General features: G+C 50.5%; 7 protein-coding genes across 7 annotated transcripts; 2 read left to right on the forward strand and 5 right to left on the reverse strand.

Annotated features, from left to right (window-relative positions):
- Positions 1-1,833: 1,833 nt before the first annotated feature.
- Positions 1,834-3,698, forward strand: K460DRAFT_343042 (cytochrome P450; the record flags this gene model as incomplete). Its single annotated transcript, XM_040931212.1, has 5 exons — positions 1,834-2,130; positions 2,184-2,840; positions 2,891-2,997; positions 3,049-3,235; positions 3,288-3,698. 5 exons carry the CDS (start codon positions 1,834-1,836, stop codon positions 3,696-3,698), a joined length of 1,659 nt encoding a protein of 552 aa, XP_040786646.1.
- Positions 3,699-4,595: 897 nt separating this feature from the next.
- Positions 4,596-5,699, reverse strand: K460DRAFT_408390 (uncharacterized protein; the record flags this gene model as incomplete). The annotated part of the gene is made up of 1 exon (XM_040937158.1): positions 4,596-5,699. One exon carries the CDS (start codon positions 5,697-5,699, stop codon positions 4,596-4,598), a length of 1,104 nt encoding a protein of 367 aa, XP_040786647.1.
- A 1,367-nt stretch (positions 5,700-7,066) lies between these two features.
- K460DRAFT_157415 (uncharacterized protein) lies at positions 7,067-8,353 on the reverse strand. The gene is made up of 2 exons (XM_040926857.1): positions 8,303-8,353; positions 7,067-8,249 (listed from the first exon to the last, which is right to left on the reverse strand). Exon 2 carries the CDS (start codon positions 7,994-7,996, stop codon positions 7,172-7,174), a length of 825 nt encoding a protein of 274 aa, XP_040786648.1. The 5' UTR covers positions 7,997-8,249; positions 8,303-8,353; the 3' UTR covers positions 7,067-7,171.
- Positions 8,354-9,308: 955 nt separating this feature from the next.
- On the reverse strand, positions 9,309-11,243 carry K460DRAFT_289343 (SGT1 family protein-like protein Sgt1; the record flags this gene model as incomplete). Its single annotated transcript, XM_040929115.1, has 2 exons — positions 9,309-9,793; positions 9,905-11,243. 2 exons carry the CDS (start codon positions 11,241-11,243, stop codon positions 9,309-9,311), a joined length of 1,824 nt encoding a protein of 607 aa, XP_040786649.1.
- Positions 11,244-15,524: 4,281 nt separating this feature from the next.
- K460DRAFT_289877 (WLM-domain-containing protein) lies at positions 15,525-16,952 on the reverse strand (the record flags this gene model as incomplete). Its single annotated transcript, XM_040929149.1, has 2 exons — positions 15,525-15,779; positions 15,909-16,952. 2 exons carry the CDS (start codon positions 16,950-16,952, stop codon positions 15,525-15,527), a joined length of 1,299 nt encoding a protein of 432 aa, XP_040786650.1.
- Positions 16,953-17,761: 809 nt separating this feature from the next.
- Positions 17,762-18,609, forward strand: K460DRAFT_368963 (uncharacterized protein). The gene is made up of 3 exons (XM_040933875.1): positions 17,762-17,998; positions 18,162-18,267; positions 18,343-18,609. The coding sequence occupies exons 1-3, from the start codon at positions 17,853-17,855 to the stop codon at positions 18,418-18,420; spliced, it is 330 nt and encodes a 109-aa protein (XP_040786651.1). The 5' UTR covers positions 17,762-17,852; the 3' UTR covers positions 18,421-18,609.
- A 500-nt stretch (positions 18,610-19,109) lies between these two features.
- On the reverse strand, positions 19,110-19,519 carry K460DRAFT_368964 (uncharacterized protein). The gene has a single exon (XM_040933876.1). It carries the CDS (start codon positions 19,489-19,491, stop codon positions 19,315-19,317), a length of 177 nt encoding a protein of 58 aa, XP_040786652.1. The 5' UTR covers positions 19,492-19,519; the 3' UTR covers positions 19,110-19,314.
- Positions 19,520-21,163: the final 1,644 nt, after the last annotated feature.

Below are 21,163 nucleotides of genomic sequence, written 5' to 3' on the forward strand. Positions count from 1 at the left end.
CGACGGCGAGGGTAGCTACTAAAGGAGTAGAGGGAGATGAGCTGAAGGAGGTATAGGCTAAGTGGGAAAGTATGTGAAAGCGGAGGTAGATGGGTAAGCTGAGTGCGCAGCCGTTGAGCTCGCATTCAAGGTAGCCGTTAGAGGACTTGCGCAAACTGAACCAGTAGTCCTATGATATCGTTTATAGATCGGTGAGCTCTAGTCTGTATTCTCAGAACGGACAAGGTGGTAGTTGAAGGTCTTCTCATTGCCCTATAGATGAAAGTCCATTCTGCAATCGCTCACAGTTCAAAATACATACCTAAGTGTATCCTGCTATCGCAAGCCCTTGAACTACATTCTTACAGCTATGAGGCCGTAGAATATTCAGGAACAGCCAGCCTCCACGTGAATGTTTGCAAGGTGAAAGTAGCTCACTTCACCCACCTACGTCAGCGCGTTTGCGCTGAGCTCCCGCACACACCCACACAAACGCATCTCAATTCCCTAGTCTTGCCAACTACATGATCATATAGCTATCTGTTGTAGGATATATATTAAATATTCTTAAAGACTTTCATTAAAATCAAAAGCGTCCATGTGGCCTGTCGGGTGCCCGCAAGAAAAGATTGCACCCGATAGAAAAGAGCCCAAGTTCGAGTCCTGTCTTCCTCTGCGGTTCTGCAGGAACAAACCCGGGGACCTTGCCTCTCCTTGTGAGTTGCCTGGTTAGCCTAGATGTTACATCTACTTCTTTTTTTTTATCTTTATTTATTCCTATATGATATCTTTTGTCTTATATTTGCTCCGCTAAAATTTACGAGTATAGACGCTATTTAGGCTTTTATATGCTATAAGAAACAAGCAGAGTAAGAGATATAGATTAGTTAACGCCTTTTACTATTGTAGGCAGTATTAGCTGTTCTAATATATAGGCGTATTTCCAGTTGTTAGTTACATCTCGCAAATCCAGACAGCCTTAACCTGATGTAGGACTGGAAAGTGTTCGTTTTGCCAACAAGGGGTAGTATAGTTATCTAGGAAGTCTGTTTATGCAACCTGGCACGGGTTAGGTCTTTTGTTTACACTAGTCTGGGTATCAGCTCCTCCCTCAAGGCTGAGGCAATATAACTAAAGGGACATTGGTCAACTCTATCAACGTCTCTAAGATTGCTATGAGAAGGAGGGCAATGTTTACAAAATTCGTGAAGTGGTGGGCAGCCCTATGTCTGGGATATCGTCTTGCGTATCTCTAGGATTTCTATTCATAGCCGGCAGCCTTGCAAAAGGCGGTGAATCTATGTCGTTCGCTCGGAACTACCCTATGTTTGGCACGCGTCACTAATGAATAGAGCCTCCGCAATGGCACCGAAGCATGCCCGTCGGGTAATACAGGCATCTTGATTCGTTGGGATCCGGCAACCTTAAATGATTCAAAGATGCCGACTCGACACAAAGCCTCTCTATGCTCTAATGCTGCATTTTCAATATACGAGTAACATGTTACAAGCGTGCTTGCACGACCCCGCTTTCATATTGCCGATAACGTTTGCACCCAATCTTGGTACAGTGGACGACTTGAGACGTAGAAGCGTATTGTTATCTCACATCGTTCGGCCGACACCTCGAACCGCGGGCTAGTAACTCCCTTGGACGCAAAGTAGGACGTAATTCTCAGAGATTATACTCCACACTAACTACATACCCCTCACATGATAGCAAGGTAGTCGGCTATGCGGTCTACTCCTAAGCCGCTCGGAATATCATAAAATGGGATGAGTATATAACATCACCTCTCCCGGCTTTTGGAAAATTTCACATATCGTATCCCAAAAACCTTACGCCTGGGAACACATGACTCAACTCATCCGACGAGTAGAGCTTGCTCACAACAAGCCGATTATTATCTTACTTGCGCTGCTAACTCATCATGCCCTCCACACTGGCGAGTGGGATAATAGATTCCATATCTTCCTAGGAATCTGGACGCTCGCATTTAGTGGCATCGCTGCTTCCGAGTACATGTCCGATGAACGCGTCAAAACGGTCGGTGCTGTTATTCAAGTCACAGCAACCACAGCCGTGATTTACTTCGCGACTTTGGCAGCAAGCATTCTGCTTCATCGGGGGTTCTTCCACCGTTTACGCAAGGTAACGTCTTTCTTACGTCCCAGAGTAAACGAACGTCGCTGAAATAATGTCAGATCCCTGGCCCGTTCCTCGCACGCTTCTCTAAGCTCTATGGCATCTTTGCTGGCGTCCTCCCAGATTTCCAGTACTTCAAGTGGTGCGAGAAAATGAAAGAAGAATACAAGACGGATGTCATCCGTACCGGGCCTCGAGAAGTCACTGTCTACTGTGCTGACGCAATTCCTCTCATCCACGGCCCGATGTCAAGATGCAGGAAGGGCCCATGGTACTCTGGCTACACGCACGTCGGAGGTGATTCGGCCCACACCACGCGTGACAAGGAGGAACATAAGCGACGACGCAAAGCCTGGGACCATGCCTTCAACGCGAAAGCACTTCGAGAGTATGAGCCGCGCCTCAACCGGCATGCAGTTGCGCTGATGGAACAGTTGAAGGAACAAGCTAAGCAGCCATCTGTTTGCTTCACAAACTGGGCCAACTATTATAGCTTTGATGTGATGGGGGACGTCGGCTTCAGTCGTAGCTTTGGCATGGTCGAGAAGGGCGAGGAAGCCGACGTCATCAAGCTTTTGCACGAGAGCATGTCTCCGCTCAGTGTCTTTGGGCACGTCAATTGGGGACTAAATCTACTTACACGAACCTCGGTGGGCGCGAAGGCTTTGCTTGAGCATATTGACTGGACATCAAATGTTCTCAAGGAGCGAAAACTGGTATGTAACTTCCGGATGTTGGGTGCTATGATTGAGCTTACGGCGGATAGGTTACACCCAAAGAGAATGACGTATTCTCACGGCTCTTAGATCCAAATGATGACAAGATCACCCCGGAAATGAATGCTGACTCACGATTGCTGGTTGTGGCCGGCAGGTGCGTGCAAATCCCTAGAACATCAGATATGCGTGCTTATACCTGAAACAGTGACACTACAGCAGCGACTCTGGCCTGGATCGCCTACGAGCTTTGCAAAAACCTAGAGGTGCAAGCCAAGCTCCGAAAAGCCATCGACGCAATCGAGCCTGAGAAATGGCATCTGGATGTTGACGATGTTGCAAACATCGCTTTCCTTGACGGTGTGATCAATGAAGTTCTGCGGCTTCATCCTGCCGTAAGTATACTCTTACCCTGTCAGCTCCCACGCTAACAAAGTCCTTACCCAGGTCCCTTCAGGCGTTCAACGCGAAACTCCCCCTGAAGGCTTAACTCTCCCCAACGGCACATTTTTACCAGGCAACGTACACATCTGGATGCCTATCCACTCTATACAGCGCGACCCCCGCTACTTCCAGAAACCCCTCGACTTCATGCCCGAGCGCTGGACTGGCGAGCAACCCGATGCTGTTATTGAGAAGCGCGCGTTTATGCCCTTCAACACTGGTGTGTACAACTGTGTGGGCCAGAAGCTGGCAATGATGGAGCTAAGGAGTGTAACGGCGAACTTGATCCGGTTGTTTGAGATGAGCTTCGCCGAGGGGGAAGACGGCAGCACAATCGAAAAGAAGACCCGTGACTGCTTTACAACAAATGTGGGAAAGCTAGATGTGAAGCTTACGCCGCGGTACAAGGCCTAGATAGAAGTATCGGAGCAAGAGCAGGTACTTCACCCCGGCGCGTCGCGCTTCTTTAGCCCTACATATACTGTTATTGCTCAGCTTAACCTATATTTATTAGTGCATCTTCTTTACTCTTGAAATCTCATCTTTCGTAAGGGGGAGAAATGGATTGATGTCGTGGAGTCTCAGCCAGAAGCTCCTACCTGCGTGCGTCCACTGCGAATTAAACCACTAGGAAGTCATTAACGCTACAGAGAAACAAATAAGGGATGAAGCAAGGCGACTAATAGCTGGCAACTGCTGCAAGCATTCATTACTATCTGTTCTGGAGGCTCCCAGTGGCTTCTACGAAGACGAATGACCTGCATATGGGAGGCTGAGGTGACCTTCGGCTATCTACCTATACTGCACTCATATTGTGCCCAGGAGATCTTAAACATACTTTTACCTTGATAACTCCTCTTCCCTGGGGCGATGAAATGCCCCGCGGTCTTATATCCGTTACGCGGCTTCTAAGCCTCAGACAGGCCCTCATCCTTCAAAGCATACCCGGGACTATTTCTCAAAGCACTGCATCCTACTCGATTTTCGGGACGACAGTGGAGGAGAACGGTGATGATGATGCATGACAGATGTCCTTGCCATCTTCGGTTCTAGTAGTTTAGTGTTGGCCTGTCGAGGCCCGAACGCCGATTGCATCTTCATCTTCCGCAGCACCACTAGATCAACAATGTTAAAGTAAGGCCTGGATGTCTTCAGTCATTCTGTGACAGTCGCACAATTTATTATGGCCTATCCTAGAGGCCTTCAGCTCTCTTTACATAGTCTAATAGCCTGACTTCGACACCCCAAGGACACCCTCAGCTAGTCACCGTCATCCTTCTCACAGTATAGCCTGGAGGCCTCTAGCATACTCTACTTCTTCTTGCAGGTGATGTAGCGCGCGCTACGTGACTCATAGCTCGTCCGATCGACGGTCTTCTGGTTGTCCGGACCCCAATCATTCCGAGGCCCATCGTATGGCTTGTCGGGTGGGTCTGGCAGGCTGTCATCGCGGTCCATTTCCTCCAGCACCTCGTCGATATGCTTGTAGCATGCAGAACACCTGCTCCAAAACCATCTATTCCAGTAACTGCAGGTCTTGCAAAGCCAGTCTCCTGAGAATTTCCCTCCCTTACGACGTGGGATGCCTTCTCCTTCCTGCTGCACCTGGTGGTTATATTCGTCGTCGTCTCTCAAGGCTATACATGGCCTGGCCATCTCATCTTTGCCGCGCTTGCCTCTACAGGTGCGCCAGAACCTGTGGTTCCAATACCCACACGAGCCACATTTCCAGTCACCACCCAAAGGAACATATGGGCCCTTCTTCTTCTTATGGTGCTCATCTGGTGCGCGTTGAGCTTTCCTCTTCTGACCTTGTTGTACCTTGGCTTGGTTTTCCAGGAACTTCGGGCATGGCCTTCCAGGATGGAAGTGCGGCGACGCGCATATACAGTTGGGATCATCCGGACCTGTCATCGGATCGAAGCGGATGGGTTGCTTGACTGAAGGGGCGACTGGAGGTGCGGGTTTTGTGATAGGCGTGGAAAGAGCTTTTGGCTCAGGCAGCTTGGGTAGATTGTCCCTCTTCTTCTTCTCGTCATCCTCGGCCGCCTTCTTCTCCATTGCCAGCTCCATCTTCCTCGCCGCCACTTTCTTTGCCTGCTCGACCATTTTCTTAGACTCCAAAATTCGCTTCTTGTTCTTCTCGACATCCTCGTACCATTCCTGCAATTCCTTGTAGGTGCCTTCGAAGTCATCATCTTCGAGAAAGAGAGAGCACGCAAAGAGGCGCATTTTGGCCATCTGCTGCGCGGTTTTCGTTGTGCCCTTACGCCATCGGATCCTCTCCTCTCTAATCTCCTTCAAGTCATCTGCTGATATGTGCTTGCCCCATTCAATTCTTCGTGTCGCGGGCGTACCCTCCGTATGCTCATCGGCCTCGGCAAGGGACAGCGTATTCTCATGCGCGGGCGCCATTGTGAATTGACTCGATGGCGAAGTATGTGAGGTAAACATTGAGTTGAAGTTGTAGAAGGCGGGGATTTTACGCGTCGGAGAAAGGTTTTGTGGGCGTCAGAGCGCGTTTGTCGTGCGTGCCTTTCACCGTGAGGAGAACAACTTCCCTCAAAGCGGGGCGTAAGAAACCCGACACCTCGAGAGAGACCTCACAACATTTAGCGGACACAGTAGTAGGCGTAGTTTGCCCTAAAGGGCTACTATCAAGATGAGAAAACTATGGCTGGCGCACTGAAGACCTCTAGCCGGGCGCATTGAACTATACGAAGGACGAGCGGAGAGGGCGAGATGGTTCCACCCAACACGCAACAGCTCATGGGCTAATGTTACGGGAATGGCGAATGTAATTATATGGGCATACAACACTCCTTGATTCATCCTGAGTAATCGCCTCGCAGTGCCACACTGAAGATGCGCATAACGCTTCTTTGTCGTCCGGCACCAGAAAAACATCATATGAACACTCGAAGTATCAAGGCCATAGAGAACATGCTCACCCCTCGCGGAACGGATGACCACCTACTTCATCCAGCTATACTCCGGCTCAGGCGCAACCTTTGACGCATTCGTCGCGTTCTCCTTCCTCCTCCAACATCCAAGATTCTCAAGTACAACGGCGAGGCTTATTCACTGGCTCACCGCGCCGTGCACGGATGTCAATCTGCGACGTCCCTTGAAGCTTACCATACGAATGAGCAGCAGGGCTGTATTACCTCTGCTTGATGGTAGAATAGCGACCTTGAGTGTCATTTTGACTCCGGTGTAGGAACACTGATGTCATCGAACGTCTTGTGCTGTTAACCGTGGAGGTGAATTAGCTGACCTTTCATGTTGATTCCAGCGGCGGAGCTCAACGGGGAATCATAGGCCAGAGGCCATGGCATTCCTGTAGTTGAGTGAAATTATGTGCTTTACGGTAGAGGAGTATTGGCTGTAAATTGATATAACGGCCTTGAAGGAACCCTTAATATTCAAGGGGGCTGAGAACGAGCGTGTGAAAGCTCTGAGTTCATAGAGTATGCCTACTACAGGCGTAGGATTTCAGCTCATACCCAAGGACGAGTAATTTGTAACTAGTTGCTGAGATAGTATGATGGCTCACAATGCAATGCATACCTACACACTAATGTAATGGCCTCCTAACATCTCCTCACTTGAATTACCTCCATAGACTGACCATAGGTCAACAGGTAGGTCCAGGGTGTAGACGCTTTAACTGCTTTTCTCTAACAACCTTTTGCTACGAGATTTATACGACCCAGAGTAAGTAATACCGAAGATTTGTGATGACTGGTAGTGAGCCCAACGCTCAAATCAAGGAGTCCAATGTCGTACCTAAGACGGATAAATAGTAGTATTACTAGTTGAGCCAAACACCCAGCCCTCTACAGAACTCCAAGCCGGGAATAGCCCAACCCCAAAATCTTCCATGCTCAAAAATCAAAATCCATAAACTCCTCCATGAACTTCTCAGTCGCTTTCGCCGCCTCCGCTTCCTGGACCCGCCTTGTTCCGTATAGCGCATCGATGATCCGCCCAAACTGAACTCCTAGCACATCAACGCACCGCCTTAAGTTCACCTCTTGACGTTTCTCTTCTTTCGCCTTGCATACCTCCAATTCTATCTCCTGAGCTTTCATCAGACAGCTCAGCCTTAGATACTGTATCGTAGTGCTGTGAACGTTCCACCACCCATCGCTCGTAGGCACGCCTGCGCCGTATGGACCGACTTGAATCTTCGGGAGCGAGAGCCACTCTGCCTTAAGATAAGACCCAACGCCACTCTGTGGCATCCATGCGCGGTGTATCGTCGGTCGCCCTGTTTGAGGTTGCAAGCTTTCGTAGACTATGTAGAAGCCGTTTAGAAATTCGTAGAGAATACCGATCTTGTCGAAATTGACAACCCCAGAGTCAAATAGAGGAACGTTTACGTGGAAATATGCTAGCTGAGGTGTAATGACGTAATCTGCGACCGTAGTATAGATGTCGTTTTTGTCGGTCGTCCTGGAGGATTCGCCAGATTCGACGGCGACTGCAGGCTTATAAACGAGACGGCCGCATCGCCGGTCTTTCGTTAAGACGGTGTCATTGTCTTGCGGGGCTAAGGTTTTAGTGCCGATGCGTCCTTTCTTCGAGTTGAATCTAGCGATGAGATCCATGTTGACGTCTGAGAATGCGGTGGAATTGAGCAAGAATGTGGATACTGAGTTGTCATAATCTTTTGAATCGAACAGAAAGTCATCCTCCATATCCGCCATGTTAAAAAGGGAAGTTGCGAGGTTGAGGCCGTACTTGCTGATTTCGTAGCCGGAGTTGGAAGGGAGTGACAGTGCTGTAAATTAAGTAGTGACAAAGTGTGTTCCGGTACCCACAAGTCATAACAAACTCTGGGTGAAATTTGGTTGCTGTTCCCATCTTGAGGGTATGGGAGTTTTCCGACATTGAACGCACAAGTGAATGCGAGGTGAAGCGCGAGGGAGCGAATCAGCCCAGGGAAAGGCAATCCGTCGGCTTCGTAGCGCAATTAGTCATACATCTTGGTCGTACGCGCCAATTCTACTTACTTTCACATCATTCTACTACTTTCAAGTTGAGGGTTCCTCAACCCGTCGCTATGGATTTCAAGCACGGTTCTCCCTTAGCTGAGCCAACCCCACACACCATCGTTGAAGATGTTAATGCTGACATTTGGCGGATATGTTGGGAGCTTGATGAAGCGCGGATTGTCAGCAAAGAACCAGCTAGTAAGCAAACTTGCGTTGGCCGCTTTTATCCCCTTATAGTTGGAGGCATGGGAAATTAAACAGCGCGAACAACAAGATGAAGCCCGTTGTTTCTAACAGAATGCTATCGTATGTGCCCATCATCTAAACAGCCACGACACACTGGCACCTAAGACAAGAAGAGCAAACTTTGGATTAACCTGCGACCAAAACCTCCTACCTGCCATGGGCCAATATTGGGGATCACAGATGCGAGAGACATCCTCGCCATGAGCTCGACTTCCTAGTCTGTAAAGGCTGTCGTGTCAACCACTACATACAGGAGAACGAAGGCTTCGATCGCTAGCTTATTATGGCCCGAGGTGCTCGGATACCAGTGTGTAGAAGCTGTGCGGCGGGGGATGTGGAAGTGTATGGCGTTGGACACTAGGAATGCGTCTGTGATCATCAATGGAGCTGCTTCTGCTGCCGCGAGGCGGAGCTAGGAAGACAGGCTAAAACGAGGAAGCATAGCGATCGCGAAGGAAGGTGCGGCGATGCGCCGAGGAGGGAAGCTTGGTGCAGCATGTTGATTTCTGCTTGTATTTTCGGAAAATGAGAGTGTATGCTGCGTCTTCTTGAGGAGCCTACGCACAAAGAACTCCTCACACGTTCATTGCATGGTGTGGTTCCTTAACACTTTATTCTCCGCCCCCACTACGCGGTTACTAGGTCTAGAGCGCCTCGACGAGTCGTTCAGGATGCGAAGGGAGCGTGAGAATCTGTGAAACCAGGGCCCAGAACCAAGCTCTCAACCTAGCCAACCACTGCAGGCTTTCATATTTGTGCCAAAGCTCGAACTATGCTATTACGTGCTCTTTCCCTCCCCTACGCTAGTACCGCTCTTGACTTCATCGTCTTTATCCTGAGGGAATTGTACACCCATGAGCTTCATCATGTTACCTGCTGGACCTGCCATACCAGCCTGGTTTTTGAAGGCTTTCAGCATGTTGTCTGCGAGGTTGTAGTCCTCATCTAGTATGTCGTCGTCGTCGGTCTCCTCACCCTCCTCGTCTATCTCTTCAAGCTTAGCCTTCCCCTTCCCCTTATCATTACCAAGTAGACCTTGCCCGGATTCTCGACTATGCTTAGGGTTGACATTCAGCGCTCCGTGGCTGAAGAGTTCGGCCTCCATCATATCTGTCAACTTCTGAATCTCATCGTCTTCTTCTTTCTCGGCGTCTTGTGCGAGGGCTAATTCGCGCGCCTCATCAGTTAAAAGAGCTTTCTCGGCAGCGGAGAGCGTTATGAACTTCGAGTAGGCAGCTTCGTATTCGGCGAACTCTGCGTCCGCTTCTGCATCATCGGAGTTGTCGTTTGAGGCTCCTCTTTTGGTCTTGACTTTGGGAAGGGTGGAATTGGAATCGGTCTTGCACTCAGCGCCTTCGCTGTGCTCTGAATCACTCTCCTCAGGATCATCCCAACCACGTTCCGCGGCATCGGAGTCATTGTCTTTGTCCATGGGATCTAGTCCGCCATCAGCGCCTTCGATGCCTGTTTCATCGTCTGCGAGGAACGAGTTAAAGCGTTCAACCATCTTTCTGAGATTTTCCTGTGCAGTTTTGTCGCCAAATGCCTCCTTCCCGCCCCCTTTCCCATCCAACTCCTTCTCGAACTCAGAGAAGTCAATATTCAGCCACCCTTCATCGTCGCTTCGCTTTGGCCAGCTGTCTATTTCGGCGTCTGTGGGGAGTGTGTCGTCACCGTTTTCTAAATCTTCAAGTAGGAGAGCAATCTCACGAGTTGGCTTGCGAGAGGCGTAGAGAGAGTGGGAGATGAGCATTTGTATGCCTGCAGACATTTTAATGCCCATCTCCGCTTTCTCCGATGGTTTCCCAGATTTGGTAAGAGTTTCGAGCGCGGAGTCCCACGATCCCGGCGGAGACCATTGTTGGCCAAGGAGTTGTGCATAGAGGACTTTCGTAAAGCGGACACTTACGTCAACGAAATCTTCCGGTGGGAAAGTCAAGGGTGTTTTGGACTGTTCTGGCTGCAAGAGGCGGACCGAAATGGGGTCGCGAAGATAGAAAGCCTCCACAATCGCAGCGATATACGGTGGACTAATATGCAAGATATGCGCAACCTTTCTCGGCAAAGGAAGCGTGGCGTGATGCTGATTCTCCGAGATAGCAGCTGGATACCCGTTCAAACGATGAAACGCCTCCTTCTCCACCTTCGGATAATGCTGTGGCCTTGCTGGCGTTGCCTCTATGATCTGCAATGCCTGCGACCGTTTCAGTGGGGCTGGCTCTTCATCTTTACCCAGCGGTATGACAAGTAAACGATGATTGCTTATCCAGACCCTGTTCTTAGAAACTTCAGGGTTCAACCAATTCGGCAGGGCATTCGCAGCTTCAATGAGTAGAAATTCGCCATCGCTATCATATATTCGTATCCACGCGTCCTTGAACTCTTTACTCAGCTCTTGTAAGAAGTAGACAATGAGCCACTCGTCCGCCACGCTATCGCCGTAGTTCGTGCGTCCTCGGAGTAACCATCTCTGTTCTTCTCGAACTAGCTCGAGATTGATGGAGTCGCGTTGCCAGATGTATTCTTTGAGAAACTTCTTTTCCAAGGTGCTGAGAGCGCGCTGGAAAGTTTGTAGACGCTCTCGTGTTTGGATGTCGGAGAGCTTAGAGTCGATGATGAAAATGATGTATTCGACGACATCGTCGGGAAGCTTCTTTGGGAAGCCGTCAAAGCCTTCGCCGAACCATTTGAGGTCATCCTGTGGGAAGTCCATCTCGGTAGGAAAACTATATAAGAGCCGCGATAAGGGATAATCAGACTAGAAAATATTCTATGAAGACTTGACTAGGGGTGCTACTCCGTTCACTCTTGTATGTTGAGTAGTGGTTTGCTGATCCTTCAAGTGCGGCGCAATGTGGTGACGCACTCTATGGTAGTATCAATCGTACTCTTGCGCGAAACAAGCACAAGAAAGCCTTAGAGATCCGGGAAGACCTTCGCTGTTGCGCGAAGATGAAAAGTGAAGAATTCGAGGCTGCAGGCGGCGACATCGTAACATGACTGGCTGGAGTGACGAGACTCGGCGCTTTCCTTCCCCGGCCAGTGGCGCTTTCCCTCCGGGTGTGGCCCAAGCGCCCAGCGTAAACAAACACCCGCGCTATTGGGAACAACAGTAACGCATACGTGCTTCCTCCCACAGCTGAGGTGTGCTCGGCCAACGACTACATTTCTTTCGCTCATGGGATAATAGAGTACCTATATACCATGGCGCACTTTCCTGAAACACCTCGCACCGAGGCCGGCGACATTACGCGCATCACGAGCAACGAGCACTCATTCAGTATGGAAGAGTCGTTTCACGCACCAGCGGGACGCGATAGCCTTTTCCAGAAAATGAGCGGCGCGCGAACACCTCGAAATCCTCTTGCCGCCCTGCGCAACCCTAACGCGAAGAACGAGTTTACCCCCATGCTAAAGAGCGCAACCGCAAACCGGACACGCCAGATCAACGGCCTGCTCGACGGAAAAATCACCACTCCCGCCGCGATGAAGCCCGGATTTCAGATTAGAGATACGCCGCTGCCCGAGGCCAGCACCTTTGACGTGCAATCGAGCTCATTCAGCGAGTCGATCGACGGCCACACACCCGTACTAGACCCTAGCTCAAGTGCGATGAGCACGCCCATGGCGCTACCAAGGAGGGCAGAGGGTGAGATGGACAATGGAAACGGTAATGTGCTCACCTTGAGGGAGCAAGAGGCTCGCCTCGAGCAGATCGACAAGGAAAATTTTGGCCTCAAACTTAAGATTCATTTCTTGGAAGAGAACCTGAAGAAGATGGGCCCAGAATTCAATATCAAAGCACTAGAGGAGAACATCAGCCTCAAGTCAGAGAAGGTCACAATGTCGCGAGACCTCAAACAGTACTCAAAAGACCTCAAGGCCGCCGAGAGCGAGCTGGACACATACAAACAGCAACTACGGGAATATGCTGAGAAGGTCAAGCGACGGCATGCTGACGAAGGCATGCGCGAAGATATGGACGAGCTCCGACGACTAGCAGAACAGCGCGCTGGCGATATTGAACGCTTAGAAGATAAATTGGAAGAAGCCAGGAGTACCAAAGACGAGCTGGAGAAGGTTAGTGCCGAATTGGAAAGTGCCAAAGCCGAGGTTTCCCGAAGGGACCAACTGCTGGACGAGCAAGAACAGGAGATGGAAGAGCTCGAGAGCAAACTGAAGAATGCGCAAGGCTCGCAGTCTGAAGATCTCAAGGACAAAGACCGCCAACTGAAAGAGCAAGTTGACCGGATCGCTGAGTTGGAGGAACAGCTTCGGTCATTCAAAGAGTCACAGGAAGGAGACTTGACCCATAAGGAGCGTCAGTTGGACGAACAGAACGAAAAGATTGAGGACCTCCAAGACCAGCTCCGCTCAATCGAACGATCTAAGGATGCTGAGATTGATGCTTTGCAGGCGAAGCTAGATTCTGCCGCAAATGGGAAAGATCATGAGATGCGCGACTTGGAACAACAGCTTGATGAGGTTGAACGGGAATTGGCAGCAGCCGAGGACCAGAAGCGGCACGAACTCTCCCTAGTCGAGGAGCGCCTGCATTTCATGGAGCGTGAGAAGGATGCCAACATCAAAGAGCTTCAACGACGGATGCAAACCATACAGAGTGATAGGGATGCCGAATTGGCCGCTTTGCGCGAGCGCTTGGAGCTTACAGAAACGAAGGGTGACGGACAAGTACAACACGCCCAACAATCTGTCCGTGATGCTCAAAAGAAGGTTGTTGATATTACCCGGGAGAAGAGCTTCGAAATTGAGCTCCTGCAATCAAGGGTCGACGCCGCAGAAGCCAAAGCTGATGAGCTCGACGACTACCGCAAACAGCTACATGATGCTACGCAACAGATCACGCGCCTGCAGCGAGATGTGTCCGCGTATGAGCAACAGTTGCAGCAACTTAGACGAGATATGGACCAGAAAGATCGCGACCTGGAAAGCTCGAACAAACTACGTCGGGAACGCGACGATGCCACCCAGGAACTCACCGGCCTTCGTTCAACATTAACGAGTAAGAGCGCTCAAGTGGAAGCTCTACACAAGACGTCGCGAGACCGCGATGCTCTTTCCCGCGACTTATCAGACCTCCGCCGTCAGCATGACAACCTTTTGTCCAAGATATCAAGTAAGGAGGAACAAGTTGAAGTACTACGGAAAGGCAACAATGATCGCGATGCATTGGTCGCAACGCTACGGCAAGAGCGCAGCGACATCGAAAGCGAGATGCGCAATTTGCGCTCCGCAGTGTCTGGCAAGGATACGCAGATCGAGGCGTTGCAGAAGATTACACGTGAAAGGGATGCGCTTTCACGTGACCTATCGAACCTGCAGTCATATTTGCAGACTCGCGAGCGCGATATCTCAAGCCTGCAAAAGAAGATTGAGTCGCAAGAAGCCACCCTCAACGAGCTTAAGCAACTCAAGAGCGATATGAGCGACCGTACACGGGAGTTAGATACCGCGCGGCGCGCCATCGCCGACCGCGATGCTGAACTCGATGCTTTGCGAAGCCATGCTCACGAACCAGACACGCAGATCGATGTTATGCAGGATCTTGTCCGCAAGCGCGACGACGAACTGGACAATCTGCGTGACGAGTTGAATGCGCAGAGGAGCCAAGTCGACACCCTCCGGCAATTAGCAGAAGAGCGTCTTGAGGCTCTAGAAGAGCTGAGGAATACCGCAAGCCAAGAGAAAGATGACTTCTTAGCGGAGATCGAAGTTCTACAAGAAGACGCCGACGAAGTTGCTGAAGAGAAAGCATCACTCGAAGAAAAGATTACTGTACTAGAGTCGATGATCCGCGAGAAAGAAAGCCAAAATGGCGCTTTGCAGTCCGAATCGCGAGCCTCTCAGCGTGAGCAGAAGGCTGCGCTTGAGAACAAAATTCGCAATTTGGAATCGCGGATACGAGAGAAGGATGTACAGCACCGCAAGCTCCAATCCGAAGCCAAGGCTGCACAGCGCGAGCAGCGATCATCTTTGGAGAAGCGGCTTCGCGAGCTGGAACTTGAACTTCGCGAGAAGGACTCACAGCTACGCCTTCTTCAAGCGTCTGCAAAAGCTATACAACAAAAAGCCAACCAAGATGCACTTGACCTAGACGAGCAAGCACAGGTTCTAACAAACCGACATGTCAAAGAAATCAATGGCCTTGCGAAACAGATTCAGTTCCTGCGTGCCCGTTGCTCTCGCGCCGAGGCGTTCCGAGAAGCACTAGGGTATCAGAAGAAGTTCTTCTTGATGCAGATTCAGGTTTACAGTGAATGGTAGGCCCCCCTTTCCCTTCCCTTCATGACCATCCTATAGTTCTCTTCTCCTCTCGTCGACGTACTTTGGGCTAATCTATCTATAGCAACAAGGGAGATCTTAATCTCATCTCCCAAATGGGCATCACACCCGATATCACGGTTCATGAACGACGCCCTACACTCAAGTCAGCGGCCTTGGCTGTTATTGCGGCAATTCGAATGCAGAGACTAGCAGATGGGTGGGCCCAAAACCGTAAAATCCATGATCAGCTGAAACAGAAGTTGGAGAGCATGAGGAGGGCTACCGGTAGGAGGAGTGGGGGCCTGAGGATTGCTCGGTAGCATGCGCAATTCATGTAAGCAGATTGTAAAGGCCAGCTTTGGACGGCGTTTTGGTTTGGGTATCATTATGCATAGCTTGGTGTTCATCGTTATTGGGTTTGGAGTCATGGTTTGACCGGATTGCAGCTTTTTAGCGCCGGGGGTTTCGCCATTAAACGAATCATGACGGTACATGCATGCTAGATTGTGTTGATCGAGTACATTGAAAGCTATCTCGAAGAGGAAGGGGTATTAATCGTCGTTACGTTTATATCATCATGTCTTCCAAAACATTGGTGATCAAACCGTTCAAAACTTTCCACAAGTTCCACGCCATCTGATTGAGAACAAGGGCACTCCGGCAGCGTGGTTCGACCCATCTCGGCCTTTCGTTCTACCTCTATGGTCTCTTACGTCGACGTTCTCGACATGCCACAAACACCGCAAATACCAGCATCTCCAGCGTTGACGTACTCGCTCCCCTCACACGCCTTACTCCTACACTGCCAACTATCTGGTAGGAGACTTGGATTCAAGACATTGGAGCACCCGCCGCAGGTAAGAGGCTCGTCACCGTTGTAGAAGGAACACAACGGGCAGGACATAGACTTCGCTGGGCGTATGGTTTGTTCCCAGTCGGGTGAAATCCGTGAGGCGGCTTCGGGCTGATGTTTCCACTGCTCGTTGAGATGAGCTTGTGTTGATGAATGAGGAGGACGAGGGTCTGGGGGATGATTGAACGTTGGTGCCGACTTTATCTGATCGGGTCTGGCCCTCCTTTCGTTTGACGTGACTTGCTTTGCGGTTGGTTTAGGTACTTTTAGGGTATTCGAGCGGTTTGGAGGGAGCCTCAATGATTGATGCTGTGGTGCGAAGCTCTGAATCTCTTCCAGCTCCCTCTTCGCATTGCCGTCCTTGTCGTCTTCATCCTCGCAGATCTTAATCAAAGCGCGACCTTTATCGTCGAGCATTTCCTTGCCATCCACGTCTACCGCTGCACCCTCTTGATCGCCTTCGACAAACTCATCTTCTGTTTCGCTGTCTGATGGTGTTTCCTCCTTCTTGATTGTGATGTCTTCTTTCTTCCCAGTGTCAAAGCGCGCCAGTGCTGCAGCAGCCCTCAGATCTCGACCGCGGGCACTCCCTGCTACTCTTGGCTTTCCTTTCTTCGGTACACCACCTTCAAGCTTGACTTTGGTATCGTCGTCTGCCCCCAATGCCTGACCACCAGCACCAAACTTCTTCAGTATGCGCCGCTGCTTCTTTTCTGCATACGATAGAGTCGGCTTGTCCTTGGCCCCTCTCTTCCTCTTCTTCGCCCTCCTGCCGTATGTGCCACCACAGAGATGCTCAGGCACATCAGCAACATCTCCCTCACTCATCTGCACTGCGCCCGTGAGCAAGTCTTTTCCTCTGCCCCACAGCCCCTCCCCAGTATAGCCCTTTCCCCAGAGTGCCTTCAAGTCCACGGCGTACTCATCCCTCACCTTCCAGAAGGCCTTGCTATGATTCATCTGTTTGCAATGCGCCAACTCATGCACCAAAACCATCTCGACCATCCTCTGCGGCAACCATCGCCCACTTCTATCTCGCAGGACTAGCTGTATGACCTCTCCGGCGTTGAAGTTGCGGCCGACGAACTCGGTGTTGTAAGGGAACTCTTCGAGCGCTTGTACGAGGATCATGTTGGACTTCATGAACGGGTAGCATATTGCGGCTACACGGTTGAGGATTTGTTCGGCGACGGGAGAGGTGGTGCCTGGGAGGGGCCGGATGAAGTTTATCAGGGCATTGGGGCGCGACGTGCGCTCGTTCAGGCGCTCGAAACCGAGGGGCATCGTGGGGGTGCGCACATGCGGCCGTAGGATCTATTGGCGTAGCTGCTTCGCGGTACCCTACGCGTCCGAATGAGAAGACCTGTATAAGAGCGTAGGGTGTGGGAAGGGCTGTTGAGCCCCTCTGTAGTCTAAGTGAATTGAGAGTGGGTGGCAACTGCCTCAGACGGGGATAGGGTCGGCGTTACTGACGCGCCTCAAACGCGCAGTCACACCTTTTAGTCTTCACACCATTTCTTTGCAGGCTACGATTTTACAACCTGTACAGTGCTGCGACGTTTGTTTGTTCAGTCTGTTCTCTATAATTTCATGGTTTACTTCAAGAACAGACCCTGCCTTTGGCTGCCTATCCGATCAAGACCTGTACCGTCATTACTGTATTTCGAAGTGTGCGTTCTGATGGGTAATAAGAAGCTGGGTACGCATCCAAAGATTTCAGAATGAGCGGGCTGCGTTCATGGTTACTCGGCAGCACTGGTGAGGATTGTGTGAAGGCGTATTAATGTATTGTACGTAGGATCCTTATGCTTGATCGATACTGAGTCCATGGCTGTCTATGCCAACCTTGTTACATGTGTGATCTTCAATCTCAAGGCAAAGTTCGTATTGTCCCCATTTTAAAGTTGCACCGTCGCATCTTCAAATAATCTGTAATATCGCGAAGATGGTTCGTTGAGTAGGGTAGTCCACTCTGCTCGGACTAGTTCCATAGGTGATGTAAGCAGCCAGGGTCCTGGTCAGGCGCCGCCTCGCGAGAGCTTGATTGCGGAGAGAGGTCCAGCAATCGTCACGTCAGGCACACGACTTGCCTCACCACCATTCTGCACACCCCAATTCCACAATCTATTCAATCGACAAACGATAACTTCCAATAAACGAACGAGCAAGCGGACGTTTACTACAATGGCATCCCGCGTCCTCCATCCGATGCTCCGAACCGCTACGAGAGCTCCTACCGTCGCCGCCCGTACTTTCCAGACAAGCGCAGCGCTGAGGCAGGAGGTTGTTACTGCACCTGTCAGGAAGCCTGTTGGTGCTTTCCGTGGAGGGTAAGTGCTTCTCTCTATCATACTGGCATTGCGCCACTTCACACCGGCGCGCTGGAGCTTGGGACAACAACATGTACCTTGCGACGGCGTGACAAGTTCATGGAATCAGAATGGGCTGTAGGGGCTTTTTTTTTGAATACAGACGCGTGACTGATTTGCATAGATTGTTTGGATTCCTTCTCGGTGCGACGACGTCCGGCGCGGGCATGTACTACTATGTCATCGACGAGTATCGCGTTTCGAACCAGCTTTTAACCGAGGATATCTACGTATGTTCCAGCATCCTCTACACACCCGGAGAATTAAGAGAGGAGGATAACAAAGCAATCGCTAACGATGGACAGGCCCTCCAATCTGCGGTACAACGGATAGAAGGCTACGTCAAGACACTGGAGGAGAAGGTTGCCGCCAAGAAGAGATAAACAACGGGTCCAGCCGCTTGCCAAAGAGCATGCACAAAATTCAACAGCACATATGATGAGACGGTGGGTTCTGAGCCTTGAGATGCACGTGTATAGTAGGAAAAGTATCTTTGCTCGATCAGACTGATGTTGCAATGTTCGGGGAGTATGGAAATTATACCACTCAGTTTCTTCCACACTCACAATCACTGTAGCTGCATAGTTTGGCCCCTGCCGTTCGACTACATCAATGTTCTTCCTAGATGTCCACGACCTGTTATGTACTGACCGAACTATGAGCAGAACCCTTAGCCTTCTACCCAAAAACGATCGACAACTCTCGAATCCCGCACGTCGCGTCACGCCGCCGTGGTTGCTGCCTTACCATTGCATAGCTTCTTCCGTTCCGACCACTCCATAGCTCCTTCTGTACGGACTACTGCATAGTTCCTTTTGTCCCAAGGGGGTACGCGTCTCGTCAGCGCTACCCCACGAGATATTAGCATCTGTGCTCAAAAACTTGCGCCCTGTTCCTCAAATTCCCAACAGTTCTCTCTGATCTGCACGCTCACTCTGTTATACGGCGGTAGTCGATACAACTTTGCGCATTCTCCGGCCTTACCTCTCAATGTCTAGGGGGGCACGTCCTACTAATCTTCTGAGTGGCTCTGGACGGCTGTAGAGCTGCCTAAAAATACTGACCATGGTTCTTTGGTCTTTGCCAAGTTCGGAAGTATTGATGGTATTCACGACTACTCGGTGATTGCCATCCGCCCTCATTGTCGACAATGGTTTTGGTGTGGTACCCCATCGTTCTTTCTCTAAGCAACGAATATATGTGAATTGTCAAATAATCAGTGTAACAATGGCAGATAGAGTCTAGCAGATTCACCAGGACAGCGGTCATGAATCGGACTAGCGCACTCGGCCGGAAGTCCATGCGTTATAATCAATCGAGCATGCCACAGTAACGTACGCGAAGCCCTTTACTAATGCCTGGATGTACAGTGCTCTTCCCCAGTCGAAATTACAAGCTGAACCGCCCGCATGAAGCTGAGGCGAATGGTGCTTCGTGTCCCTAGAGTTTAACATGATACCTCCGAGGTCAACATAGAAATCAAGTGGAGCAATCGACAAGAATGATAACAGTACTCGGCTTCTTGTCTCCCTCGCATAAATTCTAGCCCTGGTAGAGGGGGCCGAGAATCTGTGGGGTATGTGGAGAAATACCATGTCGGCTTCTTGAGGGGAGCGGGTTGACACCGAGATTGGATGGTTCAGGGATAGGAAGAGACTCGGGATATTGCGAGATGGAGTGGGGTGAAGTGGGTTGGACAGCTGGAGATGATGGTGACTGTGGAGGTGGCGAAGAGTGCCGGAAAACCCATGGGGCGCAGCAGGCATCGAGGGAGAACGTCTCAAGAAGGGTGATATTCGGATGATCATTTATGGATTCCACGCTCAACACCTAATCGGCTCCAACGGCGGCCTAAATACCACGCTCGAAGATATTCACGCACGAATCTAGCGGTCTACAATGCTAGGAAATGTATCTGTTGCAGCAGATCACGCGTCCTATCTAACTCTCTGTGTATAGTTGTTTAGGAAAAATATCCGTATGCCGCCAATGAACGGCCGCTCTCAAGCTTCAACGCCTATTTTCAAGATCCAACCTGGCGCGTTTCACGCCATTGATCCGTCTTTCTCTAGTCTATCCATGAGCATCTAGTCGATATGCGCGAATGTTAGTCTCATTAGAGTAGTTATTTGGAATCTGTGTCATAAGTTAAGATGCAAGGTATAGGTTGGCGGTCTCATGTGACAAACCTGAAGATCCCAATGCATCTCGGTATATAAAGCTCAGGTATTCTCTCGATTACAGCTTATATTCTCAACCCAAGCCTTTGAACCCAACCCTCAGACCGCGCCTTACGTCTCCCCACACGAGTTATGAAGTTCGTTTCAGCCCCAACTATCACTTTGGCAGCACTGCTAGACCGCGGCCGACATCAACGCGAACAAACTCGTGTAGCCGTAAAGGCCGTTGAATTTTACCTAACCACTCTTGAATCTGAATAGAACCAATAACAGTAAGGTCACTCGAATGGAGCCCACACATGTACGTATCATCATCTTTGTCCTCCTGTCCTAGGTATAATAAAACTCATTCAACATTGCCGTTGGAACCGAACGCGAGATTCCCCACACGGAAGCAGGTCACATGTGCAAAATAGCAAGGATGGTACAAGTTGTAGTCGGCGTCGCCGTGTGCACGGTACAAGCAGATGCTAGGATCAGTGCTAACGCGATAGAGTATGCCGTGGCGTGCACCCAAGAATGACCAAGCCTTTCCTATAGCGCTCGGAGAAGACGCCGGGTGCTACTTCGCGGCCCTCCGCTCGCCTCTTGCTAGCTTACATGCGGCTGTATGCAGGTGCGCAACCATGAGTGCCAATGGCCAAGGAATATACGAGCCTGTGTTGAAGAAGAATGGCAAAATTGAACGATGGAGGTAGTAGGTAGGTGCTGAGGCGTTGCTGCCTGCACTGCAACGTTTCCCAGCCATGTTGATTGGCGCCAAGCGCCTTCGCAGAATTCCCACAGATTTTATCGCCGCCGAGAGAGTTGTATTCGTGAGCTGGTCATCTCTTCCGCCTTCACACTTCCTGTATTTACACAGGGATTCTTCGCATCCTATCATACCTGGGCTTCCTCTCCACCAACATTCCTCTTCTTGGCTCCTCCCGATGCCGCGGTTCCGCCC

Source organism: Cucurbitaria berberidis (assembly GCF_010015615.1).
Source record: "Cucurbitaria berberidis CBS 394.84 unplaced genomic scaffold K460scaffold_4, whole genome shotgun sequence".
Classification (NCBI taxonomy): Eukaryota; Fungi; Ascomycota; class Dothideomycetes; order Pleosporales; family Cucurbitariaceae; genus Cucurbitaria; species Cucurbitaria berberidis.